General features: G+C 37.4%; 1 protein-coding gene across 4 annotated transcripts in view; it reads left to right on the top strand.

Moving 5' to 3' along the window:
• Nucleotides 1–14,331, top strand: part of LOC145670913 (uncharacterized) — a 111,363-nt gene that overhangs the window by 63,325 nt on the left and 33,707 nt on the right. For all 4 annotated transcript variants that reach the window (XM_081739545.1, XM_081739546.1, XM_081739547.1 and 1 more), the window contains one exon: nucleotides 3,886–4,002. In XM_081739545.1, coding sequence (XP_081595671.1) covers nucleotides 3,886–4,002 — 117 coding nt within the window. The remainder of the gene's footprint in view (nucleotides 1–3,885; nucleotides 4,003–14,331) is intronic.

Here is a 14,331-nt window from a genome sequence, read left to right as displayed (position 1 = left end):
CCAGCCCGAACGTACCTAGGCCCGGCCCAGCCCGAACCCGAAAAGTTTTGGAGATTTTCGGCCCGAGCCCGGCCCGGCCCGATAAGTTTTTCAAAGTTCTTGGCCCCCCGATAAATTTTTAAAGTTTTTGGCCCGAGCCCGGCCCGATAATTTTTTAAAAAAAAATAGCTCGAGCCCGAATCTTTCTCAAAATTTAGTACTAAATTTGACGTAACCCTCAGAAACATTTTCTAAACCTTGGTTCACAACCTGACGCTTGCCTTCCGAATGGTACCATTGCCTCCTAGAACTTTGCCTGGCATCGAGAGAACAAAAACTCCATTCCCTGTAACAAAAATCTAACTTAATTGATTTTTAGCATAAAGTGAAGATGGCAATATTGTTTAGCGACAGGCAAAACATTCCCACCCCTTCTTTTTATATTTTGAGTTCAGTAAAGGTCAAGGTCAGAGCTCAATTTACCGCATAATGCCTGCAATCCTCTATAGTGATAGGGAGCTGCTAAGCAACACAAACTGTAAATAGCTATTGCATTCTTTGTAACATTTTTCACGGACACACTTCTTCAACGTTTGGCTTTATTCCAATTATCGTTTAACGAAAGTCAATAAATTAAAGAATTGCAATTGATCGGCCCCAGCCCGGCCCGACCTGAAGAGAAATCAGTGTCGGCCAGTCCAAGCCCGGCCCGGCGGAAAGAAATAACAGTGTCGGCCCGTCCAAGCCCGGCCCGGCCCAAAGAAATAACACAGTCGGCCCGCCCAAGCCCGGCCCGTTCAGGTTTCTACCATACGTTCATTAGATTTCACAGAATACATTTCGGAAATGGAGTTCGTCATTTTGGATTGTCCTGTATAATCTATAGAATGTATCTGTATATCTATAGTCTACAGAATTATAAATATTTAAAGAGAGTAAAATTGATATAGGATCATAACTTGGTAAAGAGGTGGCGGTTGAAGGTCGGGTAAAAAGAACTAAGTATTTATTTTGTACCTAGATTTCATTTAATGTAGCAATGAATATGTTACGGTCATCAAGTCTAGAAGGCTCAGATGTGTAGGTTATGTAGCTAGAATGGAAAAAGAAGCAACGCTTTCAAAGTTTTAACTGTAAATCTAATCGGAAAACGATCATTAGGAAGACCTAGGCGTAGATATAGGACAATATTAAGATGGATCTCGTAAAAATACGTAGCCAAAGTAGAAATTGGATCCAGTTGGCTAACGACAGAAGTCATTAAAGAGTTCTTCTGAACGCGGTATTGAACCTTTGGATTCCCATAGGTCATAGATTTAATTAGTTTGTGTTCTTTCCTTGTTTCCACCTGTACACATTATACGGGTATTTCAAAAGTCCGGGACCATAAGCCAGTCTATTATGAGTGAAGATAAACGAAAACAAGGAACAAGAGGAAATCTGTTGGAAATAAGGTGTTTCTCGATATAAAATGATGGAAATTTCCCTGCCATTTGTTGGACTTTACACTAATAAGGCAACCTATATTAAGAGTCTTCTCCCGGCGAAATTAAAATACTACTAATTTTACAGTAATTATGTGATATCTTCAAATAGATAAAAGATAATCGAAATGTGGAACAAGAGCGCCCTAGACAATATTATTTTACATGAGAAACCGTTATCACGACTCACTTATCTGCTTTCAATTTTGAGTCATTTTGAAAATCGGCATTTATTTTCGCGTTTCTAAACAGCTGAAAACGGAAAGCTACTAGGTGATTTGTGATAACGGTACCTAACACAAAATAATATTGTCTAGGGCGCTCTTGTTCCATATTTCAATTATATTTTATCTATTTGAAGATATCACATAATTACTGTAAAATTAGCGGTACTTTAATTTCGCCGGAATAAAGATCTTAAGTGAAAAAGAAAGGTTTCCAGTTCCGCACTGTTCGAACAATACAGAACAATGACACGAAGATGGAATACGTTTCGCTACAAGGCTGTATTGTTGGTATGGTGATACCCAAGGGAACTGGAAACGTTGAATTTGCATAATACAGTGGTTCTCAACCTAATTGTTATCACAACCCCCATTTTATCACATCTTGCCAGTGACCCCCTTATAATTTGTGGTTTGTAATAAGTTTGTGTGGGATTTTTAATATACTATTGCGGATATCTCACGATTTCCATCCATTTCAATAGATAGTAGAATCCATTTCTTATATTTAATTGATACAGCAACTTCCCTAAAAGCAAATGGATTAAGACCAAATTTGGTCAGTTTATTCATATTACAAATATCGAATCTGATTCGTCATACTGTTTCAAAATGGAGGCCGTTTGAAAATTTTAAAACTTTATAATTCCCTTAATTTTGGGTCATATGATAAAATGATTAAAGTCATGTGTAATTTTAATCAAGAAAAACTTGAACAGTTGTTAAAAAAGTTATTGAGTATTTTAAATGACTTGATAATGTGTGTCATGAAGTTGAACTGGACATTGCAGCACTAGCGAAATCACACCGATCTAAGTAGCTTTCAATTTTAATTGTATTTCAATATACAGGTTTGGTTACATTTGTAATTTTCTGGTATTTCAATATGCAGGTCTCATTAGTTTCATATCGTACCTCTTTAATTTAAATTGATTCTTAAACAACTCTGCACCTGTTGAAAATGTTTAGTAGACCTATTTTGTTATTGTTCTTAACAGTATGTATAAAAATAAAGATATGCCTATCAGAATAAAATTCAAAATAATATTTAAAAATATTTTCCGGTATTGGATTCTAATTATATTTATCTCTTCCGCCTATCTTCGCGACTCCTCTAGGGGTCGCGACCCCAGGTTGAGAAACCCTGGCATAACGTATAGCACGTTATTAGTGTAGAGTCCAAACGGATGTTGCAATCGAAAAAATATATTTAAAAAATACTTATTTCCAACAATCTCTCCCCCTTTCGTTTCGACCAATTTTCATCTTCGAAATGATGCATTTGTTTACCTTTGTGTGTTGTTTAATATAAATTTGATAATGATATTTTAGTATAATTAAAACTTTTTAAAACTCATTTAAATATAAAGGCAATAGCAACACTCTTTAGAAAACAAGATATTTCATCAGACGGACAAATCATTGCAAACAACTTCTGGTGAAAGGGAAAGTGTTCTGCCACAATCATATAAAAGGACTCACTTTTAACAACAAGTTAAGATTTGAAGATTCAAGTTGATTCGACTACCAAGGTTCTTCGAGGTTTTTCAAGAATGGCAGCACACTCTCCTGGCCAGTAAGTTGTCCTTTCTTTCCTACCTGCTTATTTGTTATGATGACATTAGCTATGCCAGATTGTTGGTAGGTCTTCCAACAACAGGCTTCACTTATACTACTGAGCATTCAGATTTATAATTTGTGTAATTATCATGATTGAATAGTACATTTGTTTTAAAAATGCAAATCTCAAGTTGGCTCCCATTTATTAATGTGTTTGTTTAAAAGATATCTGCTAATGCTAATGGCACATATATATAAAAATAATTAAGTAGTCTCTATAACTGTGCCTATAATAGCGAAAAGGCAGAATGTGACTTTGTATATTATCTGTCTAATAAATCTGTTAACAGACCACATCACATAATCATTTCACATAATAGTAACAGTAAAATAATAACATAAAATATATTATAAAGAGACGATACACTTGTTGGTTTATAATTTCTTGAATGTTCTCATGTAAGGATTATTCCCCTCTCATGTAAGGATTAGTTCCCCAAAGTTCTTTGCTGTTGTTTCTGAACACCCTGTATATACGAAGCATCTAATCATAACCCAAAAAAAGAATTAAATGATTGTAACTCTACTTTCGACCAATCTTTCCTCCTGAAATGTTTATTTGTTGTACTTATTTCCAGAGTGGATATATGGTGAAATTAATATTTGGAGCAAACGCACCAAAACTTACGGCAGAAATAGCGCGTGAGTATGAGAAAGAACTTGCAGCAATGGCTGGAGAAGCAGAGCGGGAAGTCGTAAGTATTTAGTTTAGTAGTTTCCTCATTTCTCAGTCTCATTAATACAGGCGTAACATTTGGATCTGCAATGCAAAAGGAAGGAGATTCTCATTTGTTACGAATAAATTGAATTAGGAAAGTATAGGAGAGTGATTTCCTCCAAAATTAAACGTTTTCTAATATAAATTGCCACAATTAGAAATGTATGTTGTGGTTGAAGAAGTTTACTAAAAGTAAATTAAACAAAAAAGGAGTGATCACAAAGTAAGGTTACAAAATCTGCAGTGAAACGTGTATGTATTATTTCATACAACCGATACAGCCAACAGATAGTACATACGAGGAGTGATCAGAAAGTAAGGTTACAAAATCTGCAGTGAAACGTGTATGTATTATTTCATACAACCGATACAGCCAACAGATAGTACATACGAGGAGTAATCAGAAAGTAAGGTTACAAAATCTGCAGTGAAACGTGTATGTATTATTTCATACAACCGATACAGCCAACAGATAGTACATACGAGGAGTGATCAGAAAGTAAGGTTACAAAATCTGCAGTGAAACGTGTATGTATTATTTCATACAACCGATACAGCCAACAGATAGTACATACGAGGAGTGATCAGAAAGTAAGGTTACAAAATCTGCAGTGAAACGTGTATGTATTATTTCATACAACCGATACAGCCAACAGATAGTACATACGAGGAGTGATCAGAAAGTAAGGTTACAAAATCTGCAGTGAAACGTGTATGTATTATTTCATACAACCGATACAGCCAACAGATAGTACATACGAGGAGTGATCAGAAAGTAAGGTTACAAAATCTGCAGTGAAACGTGTATGTATTATTTCATACAACCGATACAGCCAACAGATAGTACATACGAGGAGTGATCAGAAAGTAAGGTTACAAAATCTGCAGTGAAACGTGTATGTATTATTTCATACAACCGATACAGCCAACAGATAGTACATACGAGGAGTGATCAGAAAGTAAGGTTACAAAATCTGCAGTGAAACGTGTATGTATTATTTCATACAACCGATACAGCCAACAGATAGTACATACGAGGAGTAATCAGAAAGTAAGGTTACAAAATCTGCAGTGAAACGTGTATGTATTATTTCATACAACCGATACAGCCAACAGATAGTACATACGAGGAGTGATCAGAAAGTAAGGTTACAAAATCTGCAGTGAAACGTGTATGTATTATTTCATACAACCGATACAGCCAACAGATAGTACATACGAGGAGTGATCAGAAAGTAAGGTTACAAAATCTGCAGTGAAACGTGTATGTATTATTTCATACAACCGATACAGCCAACAGATAGTACATACGAGGAGTGATCAGAAAGTAAGGTTACAAAATCTGCAGTGAAACGTGTATGTATTATTTCATACAACCGATACAGCCAACAGATAGTACATACGAGGAGTGATCAGAAAGTAAGGTTACAAAATCTGCAGTGAAACGTGTATGTATTATTTCATACAACCGATACAGCCAACAGATAGTACATACGAGGAGTGATCAGAAAGTAAGGTTACAAAATCTGCAGTGAAACGTGTATGTATTATTTCATACAACCGATACAGCCAACAGATAGTACATACGAGGAGTGATCAGAAAGTAAGGTTACAAAATCTGCAGTGAAACGTGTATGTATTATTTCATACAACCGATACAGCCAACAGATAGTACATACGAGGAGTGATCAGAAAGTAAGGTTACAAAATCTGCAGTGAAACGTGTATGTATTATTTCATACAACCGATACAGCCAACAGATAGTACATACATTGCGTGTTTTCGACATAGTTTCCATATCGGTTGAGGCGCATCTCGTATCGTGGGATGAGTTTGAAGATTGTCTCCTGCTAAAAATCCTGTCTTTGCGTATTCAGCCATATCATAACGAAGTGTTTCACCTCCTCGTCTGAAGCGAAGCAGAATATTGTACACAATGTGACGAACGCTTTCGGATAACATTCACAATTCTGCCACTAGATGTCGTAACGTGATTCTCCTGTTGTCCTGAATCAGTTCCTTCACGCGAGCTGTGTTCAAATCTGTTGATATCCTGCTGGGTCCGCCACTGCGCTCCTCGTCGGTGACGTTTTCTCTACCACCTGCGATATGCTGACGAGACACTACAGTCTTTCCGTAAACCTCTATCAGCTACCGGTTAATTTCAGCCGCGGTTACATGTTTCGCCGACAGAAATCGAATAAATGAGCGGATTTCTTCGCGAGGCCAGTTTTCCAAACGAGTTGCAATTTGTGTTTATCTACAACTAGCGTTGTAGGAGGCGGCTGGTTGAAACTCTGCACAGTTGCCAACTCCATGTATTAAAATTACTGCACACTTCTAATTTCTCTGTAACAGAGAACCTCCAGAAATATCGGCCTTGTAGCCTTAGTTTCTGATTCCCCCTCGTCATTATGTCGTCATTATCATCATAGACATTCTACCACATGGCGCACGTAGAATATTATCAAGGGAGAGGGGGAATTTCAAACTCTTAAGTTCATATCACTTCAGATCTCTGTGTATATCTTAATATATCAAATGTTTATTTTTGCATAACATCTTGTTCGCTCGTGTGTGTTAAAACCCAGAAGCTCCTAATATACGCTACTGGAGCCACTACTGACAGATCTTTTGTTGCATACTGAGACGTTCGCATGCACCACATCTTTAGCACACCTTTTCATTTTCAGGTATAAATTTTCTGTTCTAATGCCTTGCACCAATCGTAGCCTCTTTCATCACTTCCTTTTTATCCTGGCAACATACCTTCTATACGTCCCTCATGATACACTTTCATCATAGCCAATGCTGAAACCGTTTCTCTTCCTCCTTTTAATTACATTTTTTTAAAGTTCTTTTCTTCTCCACTATTCTCCATGCCGTAAACGTCGCCAATACCTAGTGGCCCACTTGCCGGTAAATGTCGATCGTCTCTATAGCGACGCGTCGAAGGATTGCCGCTAGAGTTTCCCCGAGTCGAAAGAGATATCTAGAGTCGGGGTGTTGAAGTTACCACCGCATAGCAGCGAGGACTTCATTTGGTCCACACTCCGATTCGTCGCGGAGAATCGAACAGGGGCCAGCATGAACTATCGCCAGTCATGTGTATGCCGTTATTATTATATATTATTTTTCCTGACGAATTGTTCCTAAAGTGAGCTCCAGGGGTCAAGAGTAAACCCTGCCTCTACATCATGAAATGAAAAATCTTGAGATGAGTGCGTATAATTGTATGAATTTAGATGGCAACTGTTGCCGATTATTTGAAAGTGAATATAGGAGAACAATGAAATAAAGCATATAGACCCGCGTCACTTTGTTATAAAATTATTTGGCGAGCGAATTTTATCTGATCCCAAACGGTTATCGTCGAATATACAGAGTTACGGGAGCACTCTGATTAGCTAAATTAAAGAGACCTCAATGATTTATCCCTCTACAAGGGACGTTTTCTTCATCATCTCCGTGGCCAAATCGGAAAATCATGCGCCTAGTAATCAAAAGGTTGGTAGTTCGTGTCCTTTCCGGGGTACTTTTTCCTATCTTTTTAAAAGTGATTTTTAGACTCATCTTAATGTAAACAAATTATGCATATAGGCGATTTAACATATTTGGGGAAGTAGTTTTGTTATTCATTTGTGTTTCGTCGCGTTTCTGCCGCTGATGGTATAATTTTCAAAACGGAAGTGGGGTCATCGCGAATTATCGTTGCGGGACCGCCAATTTCTGGCGAGAAGTCGCTAGTTGCCAATCAGTGGTAGACCGTCACTTATGGCATGGAGTTCCTAATACTTCCTCAACTATTTTTCATTCGACCCAGTTTATTTTCTTAATTTTTATTAATACCTTCATTTCGAAAGCCTACAGTCTTTTCTTTTTGCTTCTGTGTAGTGTCTACGCTTCTCCCCACAGAGTAGGATACTCCATACGAAACATTTTATAATTCTTTTTCTTAACGATTTATTCAAGGATCTACAAAATACGCTTTCCATCTTCCTAAATTCTTCTTTCACCATTCCTATCCTTACTTTTATTTCATGTTCACACTCCATGTCCTCCCTAATAATATTACCTACTCCTTTGTTTCACTTTCTTACCTTCTACTTCTGTATTTGATACCGGCAACTTCATTGTAACCACCATTGATTTTTCTTTCTTCCTTACGTTTATTTTCGTCCCATATCTTTTGCATCTTTTTCTCAAGTTTTCTAATATCTTATTCCGTTCCTATATCTGACAAGGAATATATAATCTGGAAACTGTATAGACCTGACCCTTCCATTTCCTTTTGAAATACCATCTCCCTTATGCAGGTCCTTCTTCATTATTTCTTCTAGAGAGTTATTAAGTAACGTTGGTGAGAGTCAACATCTGTGTCGAACTTACTTATGATGAGGGACGTACAAAAAATAATACAAAAGTGGCCACATCTTCTTCATTATCGGTTGTAGATTGTTCAAAGTGCATAAGTGTATGTAGGTAGAGCGATTTTTCCTCTACACAAGTTTCTGCTCAACATAGTCTCCACTAAAAGCGATGCACTGCGCCATCGTTGAACCTGGTTCTCGGGTTCTTTGTAAAAAGTAAGATGTGCATCGCAGCTGGGTCTTGAACTTAGACCTTGGAAGAGAGGTGCACCGCCATTCTATCGACTCTCGATAGTAAAAATACGCCTACGTTTCATCTCCTGTTACCAGATGAACAGAAAACGTGTCTTCATTGGCTTCAAACACTTCAACCAGATCAGAATACTTCCACCCTTCTCTCCTTTGAATCGGGTGTTAGCTGAGGAGGTATCTCACTTCACACACATTTTCCAATACCCAAACTTTCCCCTATCTTCTGTATGGCATTATGACCATAGTTGAGTTGTATAGCAAGCTCACGCCCAAGTCAATTCATCCGCTCGCTTGACGGTTCGTGTTAGTCGTCGCAGTTGATGGTCTCTCACTGCTAGGGATGGTATCGAGACGAGACGAGACGAGACTTTGTACAGTCTCGGTCTCGTCTCGGTTGATAAATAGCTGTCTCGGTCTCGGTCTCGTCTCGAGTCAAAAATCGCCGTCTCGGTCTCGGTCTCGTCTCGGTCAATAGATGCTTGTCTCGATCTCGGTCTCGGTCTCGAGGACCAAATCTCGGTCTCGTCTCGAAAGTCTCGAAAGTCTCGAAATAAATAGTGTGCAATTAAAATTGTGAAAGTATTATTATCGTACAATTTGTCGTTTCCGCTTCTTATTTTTTGCCTTCATTCCTGACTATTATGGTACGCTGTACCTCTTCGTAGCTAATTTGCTAGCGCTAATGTTTTCCATGCGTGTGTTCCAGGTTGAATCATCTGTGGGCAGTGGCGGCGGTTGGACGTTAAAAGTGGGGGGGGGGCAAGACATGATCTGAATATTTGATATCAATGTTAGTTTTCCTGGTTGCTTGTAACACTTTGTTTGGCGAAAGGTTGTATAACTAATTAATAGGATACTATCTTTTTCAGTTAAAATACTGTATATCGTATTTCATATTTTATTAAGTAAATTGACAAGAGAAACGCAAGTAGACACTAGCCCTTTGTACTCTTAAACAACGAAGGTGTAAGAAGGGATTTGATTCCTTGCTCATGAATATCTGTGTGGAAAATTGTGTGACCAGTTAGAGGCATATTTATTAAATTTGCAAAACAAATAAACAGAAAGGATAATATTAATCAAATAATCATAGTAATGAATAATGGGGCTTGTTTTGCAAAAGTTATATTGAAACTGGAAATTAATGAACTGGAATAATTTTTAATTCCACGCATGCTATTATATAGTTATTACTCTTAGAATGACAGTGAATACTACAAGCATATGCTACGACATTTAAAGAAATACTTTTGCAGCTTCCCGAAACAAGTTCGCTGCCATTAAGTACAGTTTTCACTTTATTGGAATATATCAAAACTCAGCAATACTTAGTGACTCCACATTTCAGTTATACAAAATAATTCTAAAATCTAGAATTATGCTAAATTTAATAAATTGAATTGTATATACAAAACTGTATATGTACACCCCTAAACTCCTATATTATACTGCAAAATTAATATTCCTTACTGAGCTCCTTCGTGGCTAAGCGGTTAGCGTACACGCCTTTGACGTGGGAGACCCGGGCTCGATTCCCCTGGGGGAGCTCACGTGGTGCGAACTCCACGTTGATAATTAAGTCCACGTCTCACATAACTTCGCTGCTAAACAGAATGTTAAACTGAAAAAAATCAAATCAAAATATTCCTTATTATTAGAAAGAACAAAATACATTTTAGGAACTGTCGATTTTTGTGCAATTAAAGAATAACTTGTGAAGGACTTCTTTTCTTGCGAAATGTTATCTCAATTAGTAGCTGACTAACATATCGAGCCCTTGCAAGAAGAAATTAAAGTACGCTCTAATTGTGGCGCTCCAATAGGTTAATTTTTGGTCCATTTTTAGTAGCAGTTCAAACGCAATTCCTGTAGCTTTCTTAATTCCACGGGAAGACAACCAATAAGTACTCATGGAACGACAAATATTTTATGGCACCATTTTTATTCTATGAACCAATAATACGTACAAAACTTTATATTTCCAAATGAAACTATATACATTAATGGGTAATTTCGAAAAGGTGGGGGGACAACTGCCCCCCTTTGTCACCCTAATCGCCGCCCATGTCTGTGGGTATATCATATCTGGGATAAAACCCTAATAGTAACCCATATTTCACTTTCTAGCAATAGACTTTGTCTCAAATAGCCTCAGTACTGCCTATACAATTAAACTCTATTAAATTAACTCCAGTACTATATAGTAGTTTATTTCCTTCCTTTGAATCAGAATTGATCAATACCTCCTAACGGATAACACAACACATAGCAGCACGAAAGTATTAAATCGGACCGAAATTGAAATTTTACAATACCTCATTTATTGTCCAATACATTCTGCTTTGACTGTCATTTTAAAAACAGAATATGACATTCATGATCTTAACAAATAGAGTAAATTATTACTACAATATATTTTGTTTCTAATTGATCAAATGCTTTATTAGCGTTTCATATATACGTATTTAATTTACACTTTATAACACGGACTTAGTGAACCTTGTGGTGGGAGCTAAGACACTCACCTTTGTTATGTGTGGTCTTGGGTTGAATCACCAAACAAGTTAGATTCAAAGTCCGATATTTCGCATAGTTCGCGTCTCAATTTAAGTACATTCTGTTTCTTATACGAGATCGTAAGGTCGTAATGCATTACTATGCATATATCCAGAGCCGTAACTAGGCAGGAGCAACTGGGACAGTGTCCCGGGGTCCTCACTCATAAGGGCGTCGAAAAACCCAGTCAGGCTTACAAAATTTCTACTCTGAGAAATAAGGAAATGATAATACGTAAGAAATGGAAGAATTTAGTGCTATAATTTAAATAAATTGTCATGAATACTGCAGATCTATCTCTTTGTACGCTAGGGAAAATGTCGCCTATCGGTGGCGACGAAATCAGCTTTGTGGGTCCATAGAGTTATTGTTACTCATCTAAGTAGGACAAAACAATAATTTGTTTCCTTTTGGAAATATCTAGTTTTACTCTTCGTACTACTCTTCCCAGTAGCTTATGTGAAGTATAAAAAGTTTTAAAAATTATTTATTTATTTTTATTTTATTTTATTTATTTTTGCTCTGATTAACCATAGAATTTCAATGATGTCACGCAGAGACGTAAGCAGACTGCAGCACGTTTGACTACAGCAGAGTCGTAAGCAGCATACTTAACTACAATTCGCGTGGTCCCAAGTTCGATTCCCGGTGTGGATACAGTTGAACGACCAAAGTGGTTCCACTATAATCAGTAGCTCCACGTCTCCTTTAGCCGCCCTAGCGTAACTGTGGGACGTTAAACTAAAACAAGTTAACCCCAAAATTAACACAATGCGTATTACTAACTGTAAGTCTTTGAATAATTGCATATACACTGAAGAAAAAACCCAAGTCCAGATTTTAGGAGAAAACGAGGATAATATGCTTTTTGTTGGGAACACTATGACAAGACAGTGGTGTCAATCTTAATACTGGGTGAAACGCCCTCATTTCTATGGCGACATAGTCAGTAAGTGAGAGCGATGCTTACTGTTCTCACAGGAGTAATTGGTGCTCTCACTTACTGACGTACGTAGCCACATGAAATAAGGGTGTTGCACCCAGTATTACAAATGACGCCTGTATATATATAAAACAACATCGACGATTGGGAGGTGATTCCTAACACCAAGATAAGACAAAATGCTTCCTTTCGGAGTTACACGCTGCCAAAAACATGAAAAAAAATGAATTTTAATGTTCCACAGCTCCAGTGGCGGAGCCAAGGGAAGGTCAGGGAGGCCAGGCCCCCTTGCTCAAAATCTTGCCCCCCTAGTGCCCCCCACACAGTGATATAGCTATAGGTTTACAAACGCTAAGTGAGTCGTAGCCACAAGTGAAACTACTACCAAAACATCTCTCCACAGCAGAGTTACCAACTGCAGAATACCGTATGTTGCAATAGTCTCCGTTCCGAAATGAAATGAAATCAAGATTTACGTCCCACGGATATGCCAACTAGGCTAATGGTGACGGTGACGACGAGAGATGAAAGAAATGGTGGAATGAAGAAACTGAGAGGAAACGGGAGAACCCCAAGAAAACCCACGCACGTGGTGTTTGTCCACAACAAAGTTCACTTGACGCGAGCTGTGATCGGACCAAAAATGGACGCTCTACCACTGAACCACTGCTCTGCGTTTCGAGTAAAATAGCTCTACTAGTTTATGTTCGTAGTAAGCAAGATCTAATTCACTGAAATCTGTAGGATGCATGCATTGATCTCACCACTAGAACTACCTTTTAACCCTTATATCTTATTGACGTAGTTATCTCCTTTGTTTTCGACAAAGAGCCAGAAAGAAAAGCAAAATCAGTCGGCATTCTCATTCGCTTTAATGCTGAAATTTATACTAAAATATGAGACACTTACTTACAAATAGCATACACTTTAGTAAAACATTACACTTGAGTTGGACGAAAGAAGTATTCGTACATTACCTATTACAATTCGTATAGTAAGTGGTTAATTCTCATTGACTATGGCGACATAGAACAAATGCATAGTAATCATTAAATAATTTGGTACTACTACTACTACTACTACTACTACTACTACTACTACTACTGTTATTATTATTATTATTATTATTATTATTATTATTATTATTATTATTATTATTATTATTATTATTATTATTACAGTTTATCTACATAATAATATAAATAACTACTTATATTATTATGCGGTATTAAAACAAATCTGGAACTTGTGATATTTATTCATTTCCATCATTCCATCAGGCAAACTGGTCTGATGTGTGCAAGAAGGAATGTTTTCGAGCTGGTAAAATTTGAGATGACTACTGCCTATAACCTTGAGCTTCGCCTTATATCCAATTCTATTATAGCAGTCAACCTCCGCCGTCACGTCTAAGTGGAGTAGTCACCTAACCCTTGCTCATGTTCGGCAGCAATCACGAGCCCGTCGCGGCATGTTCTGCGAACAGCTTGTTGTTTACAGTTTCCATTCAACTTTCAGAAGTAATGTTCCTCTGTATAAATATGATAAGCAGACTTGTTTCCTAGTTCGCTTTGATTTTCTTAACGACTACTAAAAAAGAAGTAGTTATCATATTTCTGTTTTTAAAAAATAGTGCTTTTGGATAGGATAGGCCTAATGGATAGAATAAGATATGCATATTCAATGATTTTTAAATTATACAGTACATTTTAGTTGTGATTGAACCTTACAAGTTTTGTGAGTATATGAATCAAGTTTTTCCATTCATTGAAGATGCCCCCCTCAAAATTTTCGTGGTCCCTTCATTGGTCCCCTTGAAAAACATTCTAGCTATGCTACTGCATAGCTCCAATACTATGGGATCTACCGTAGTCGGGTCAAGACTTCAACTAACAAGTATGTGCCCTAGCCAAATATCCATGTATCAGTATCTTGCGGTACTTCTGCAACAGCTTTTACAGAGGTATTTGGTGAGTACTTAAAACTATATGCCCTTAGCCAAACTCCTTCTATGAAAATTGTTGCGTGAGTACCGCAGGATTCTGAAACATTTATTTTTGGATAGGTCACATAATAGTTCCTAAGTAAAGTCTTGATCCGACTACCGTAGATCCTATAGTATTGGAGCTATGGACCATTAAAGTTCATTTTTTCATGTTTTCGGCAGCCTATAATTCCAAAAGTA

The sequence above is a fragment of the Thermobia domestica genome, chromosome 2 (assembly GCF_964235325.1).
Source record: "Thermobia domestica chromosome 2, izTheDome1.hap1.1, whole genome shotgun sequence".
In the NCBI taxonomy this organism is placed as follows: Eukaryota; Metazoa; Arthropoda; class Insecta; order Zygentoma; family Lepismatidae; genus Thermobia; species Thermobia domestica.
This window is presented reverse-complemented; position numbering and strand designations above follow the sequence as displayed.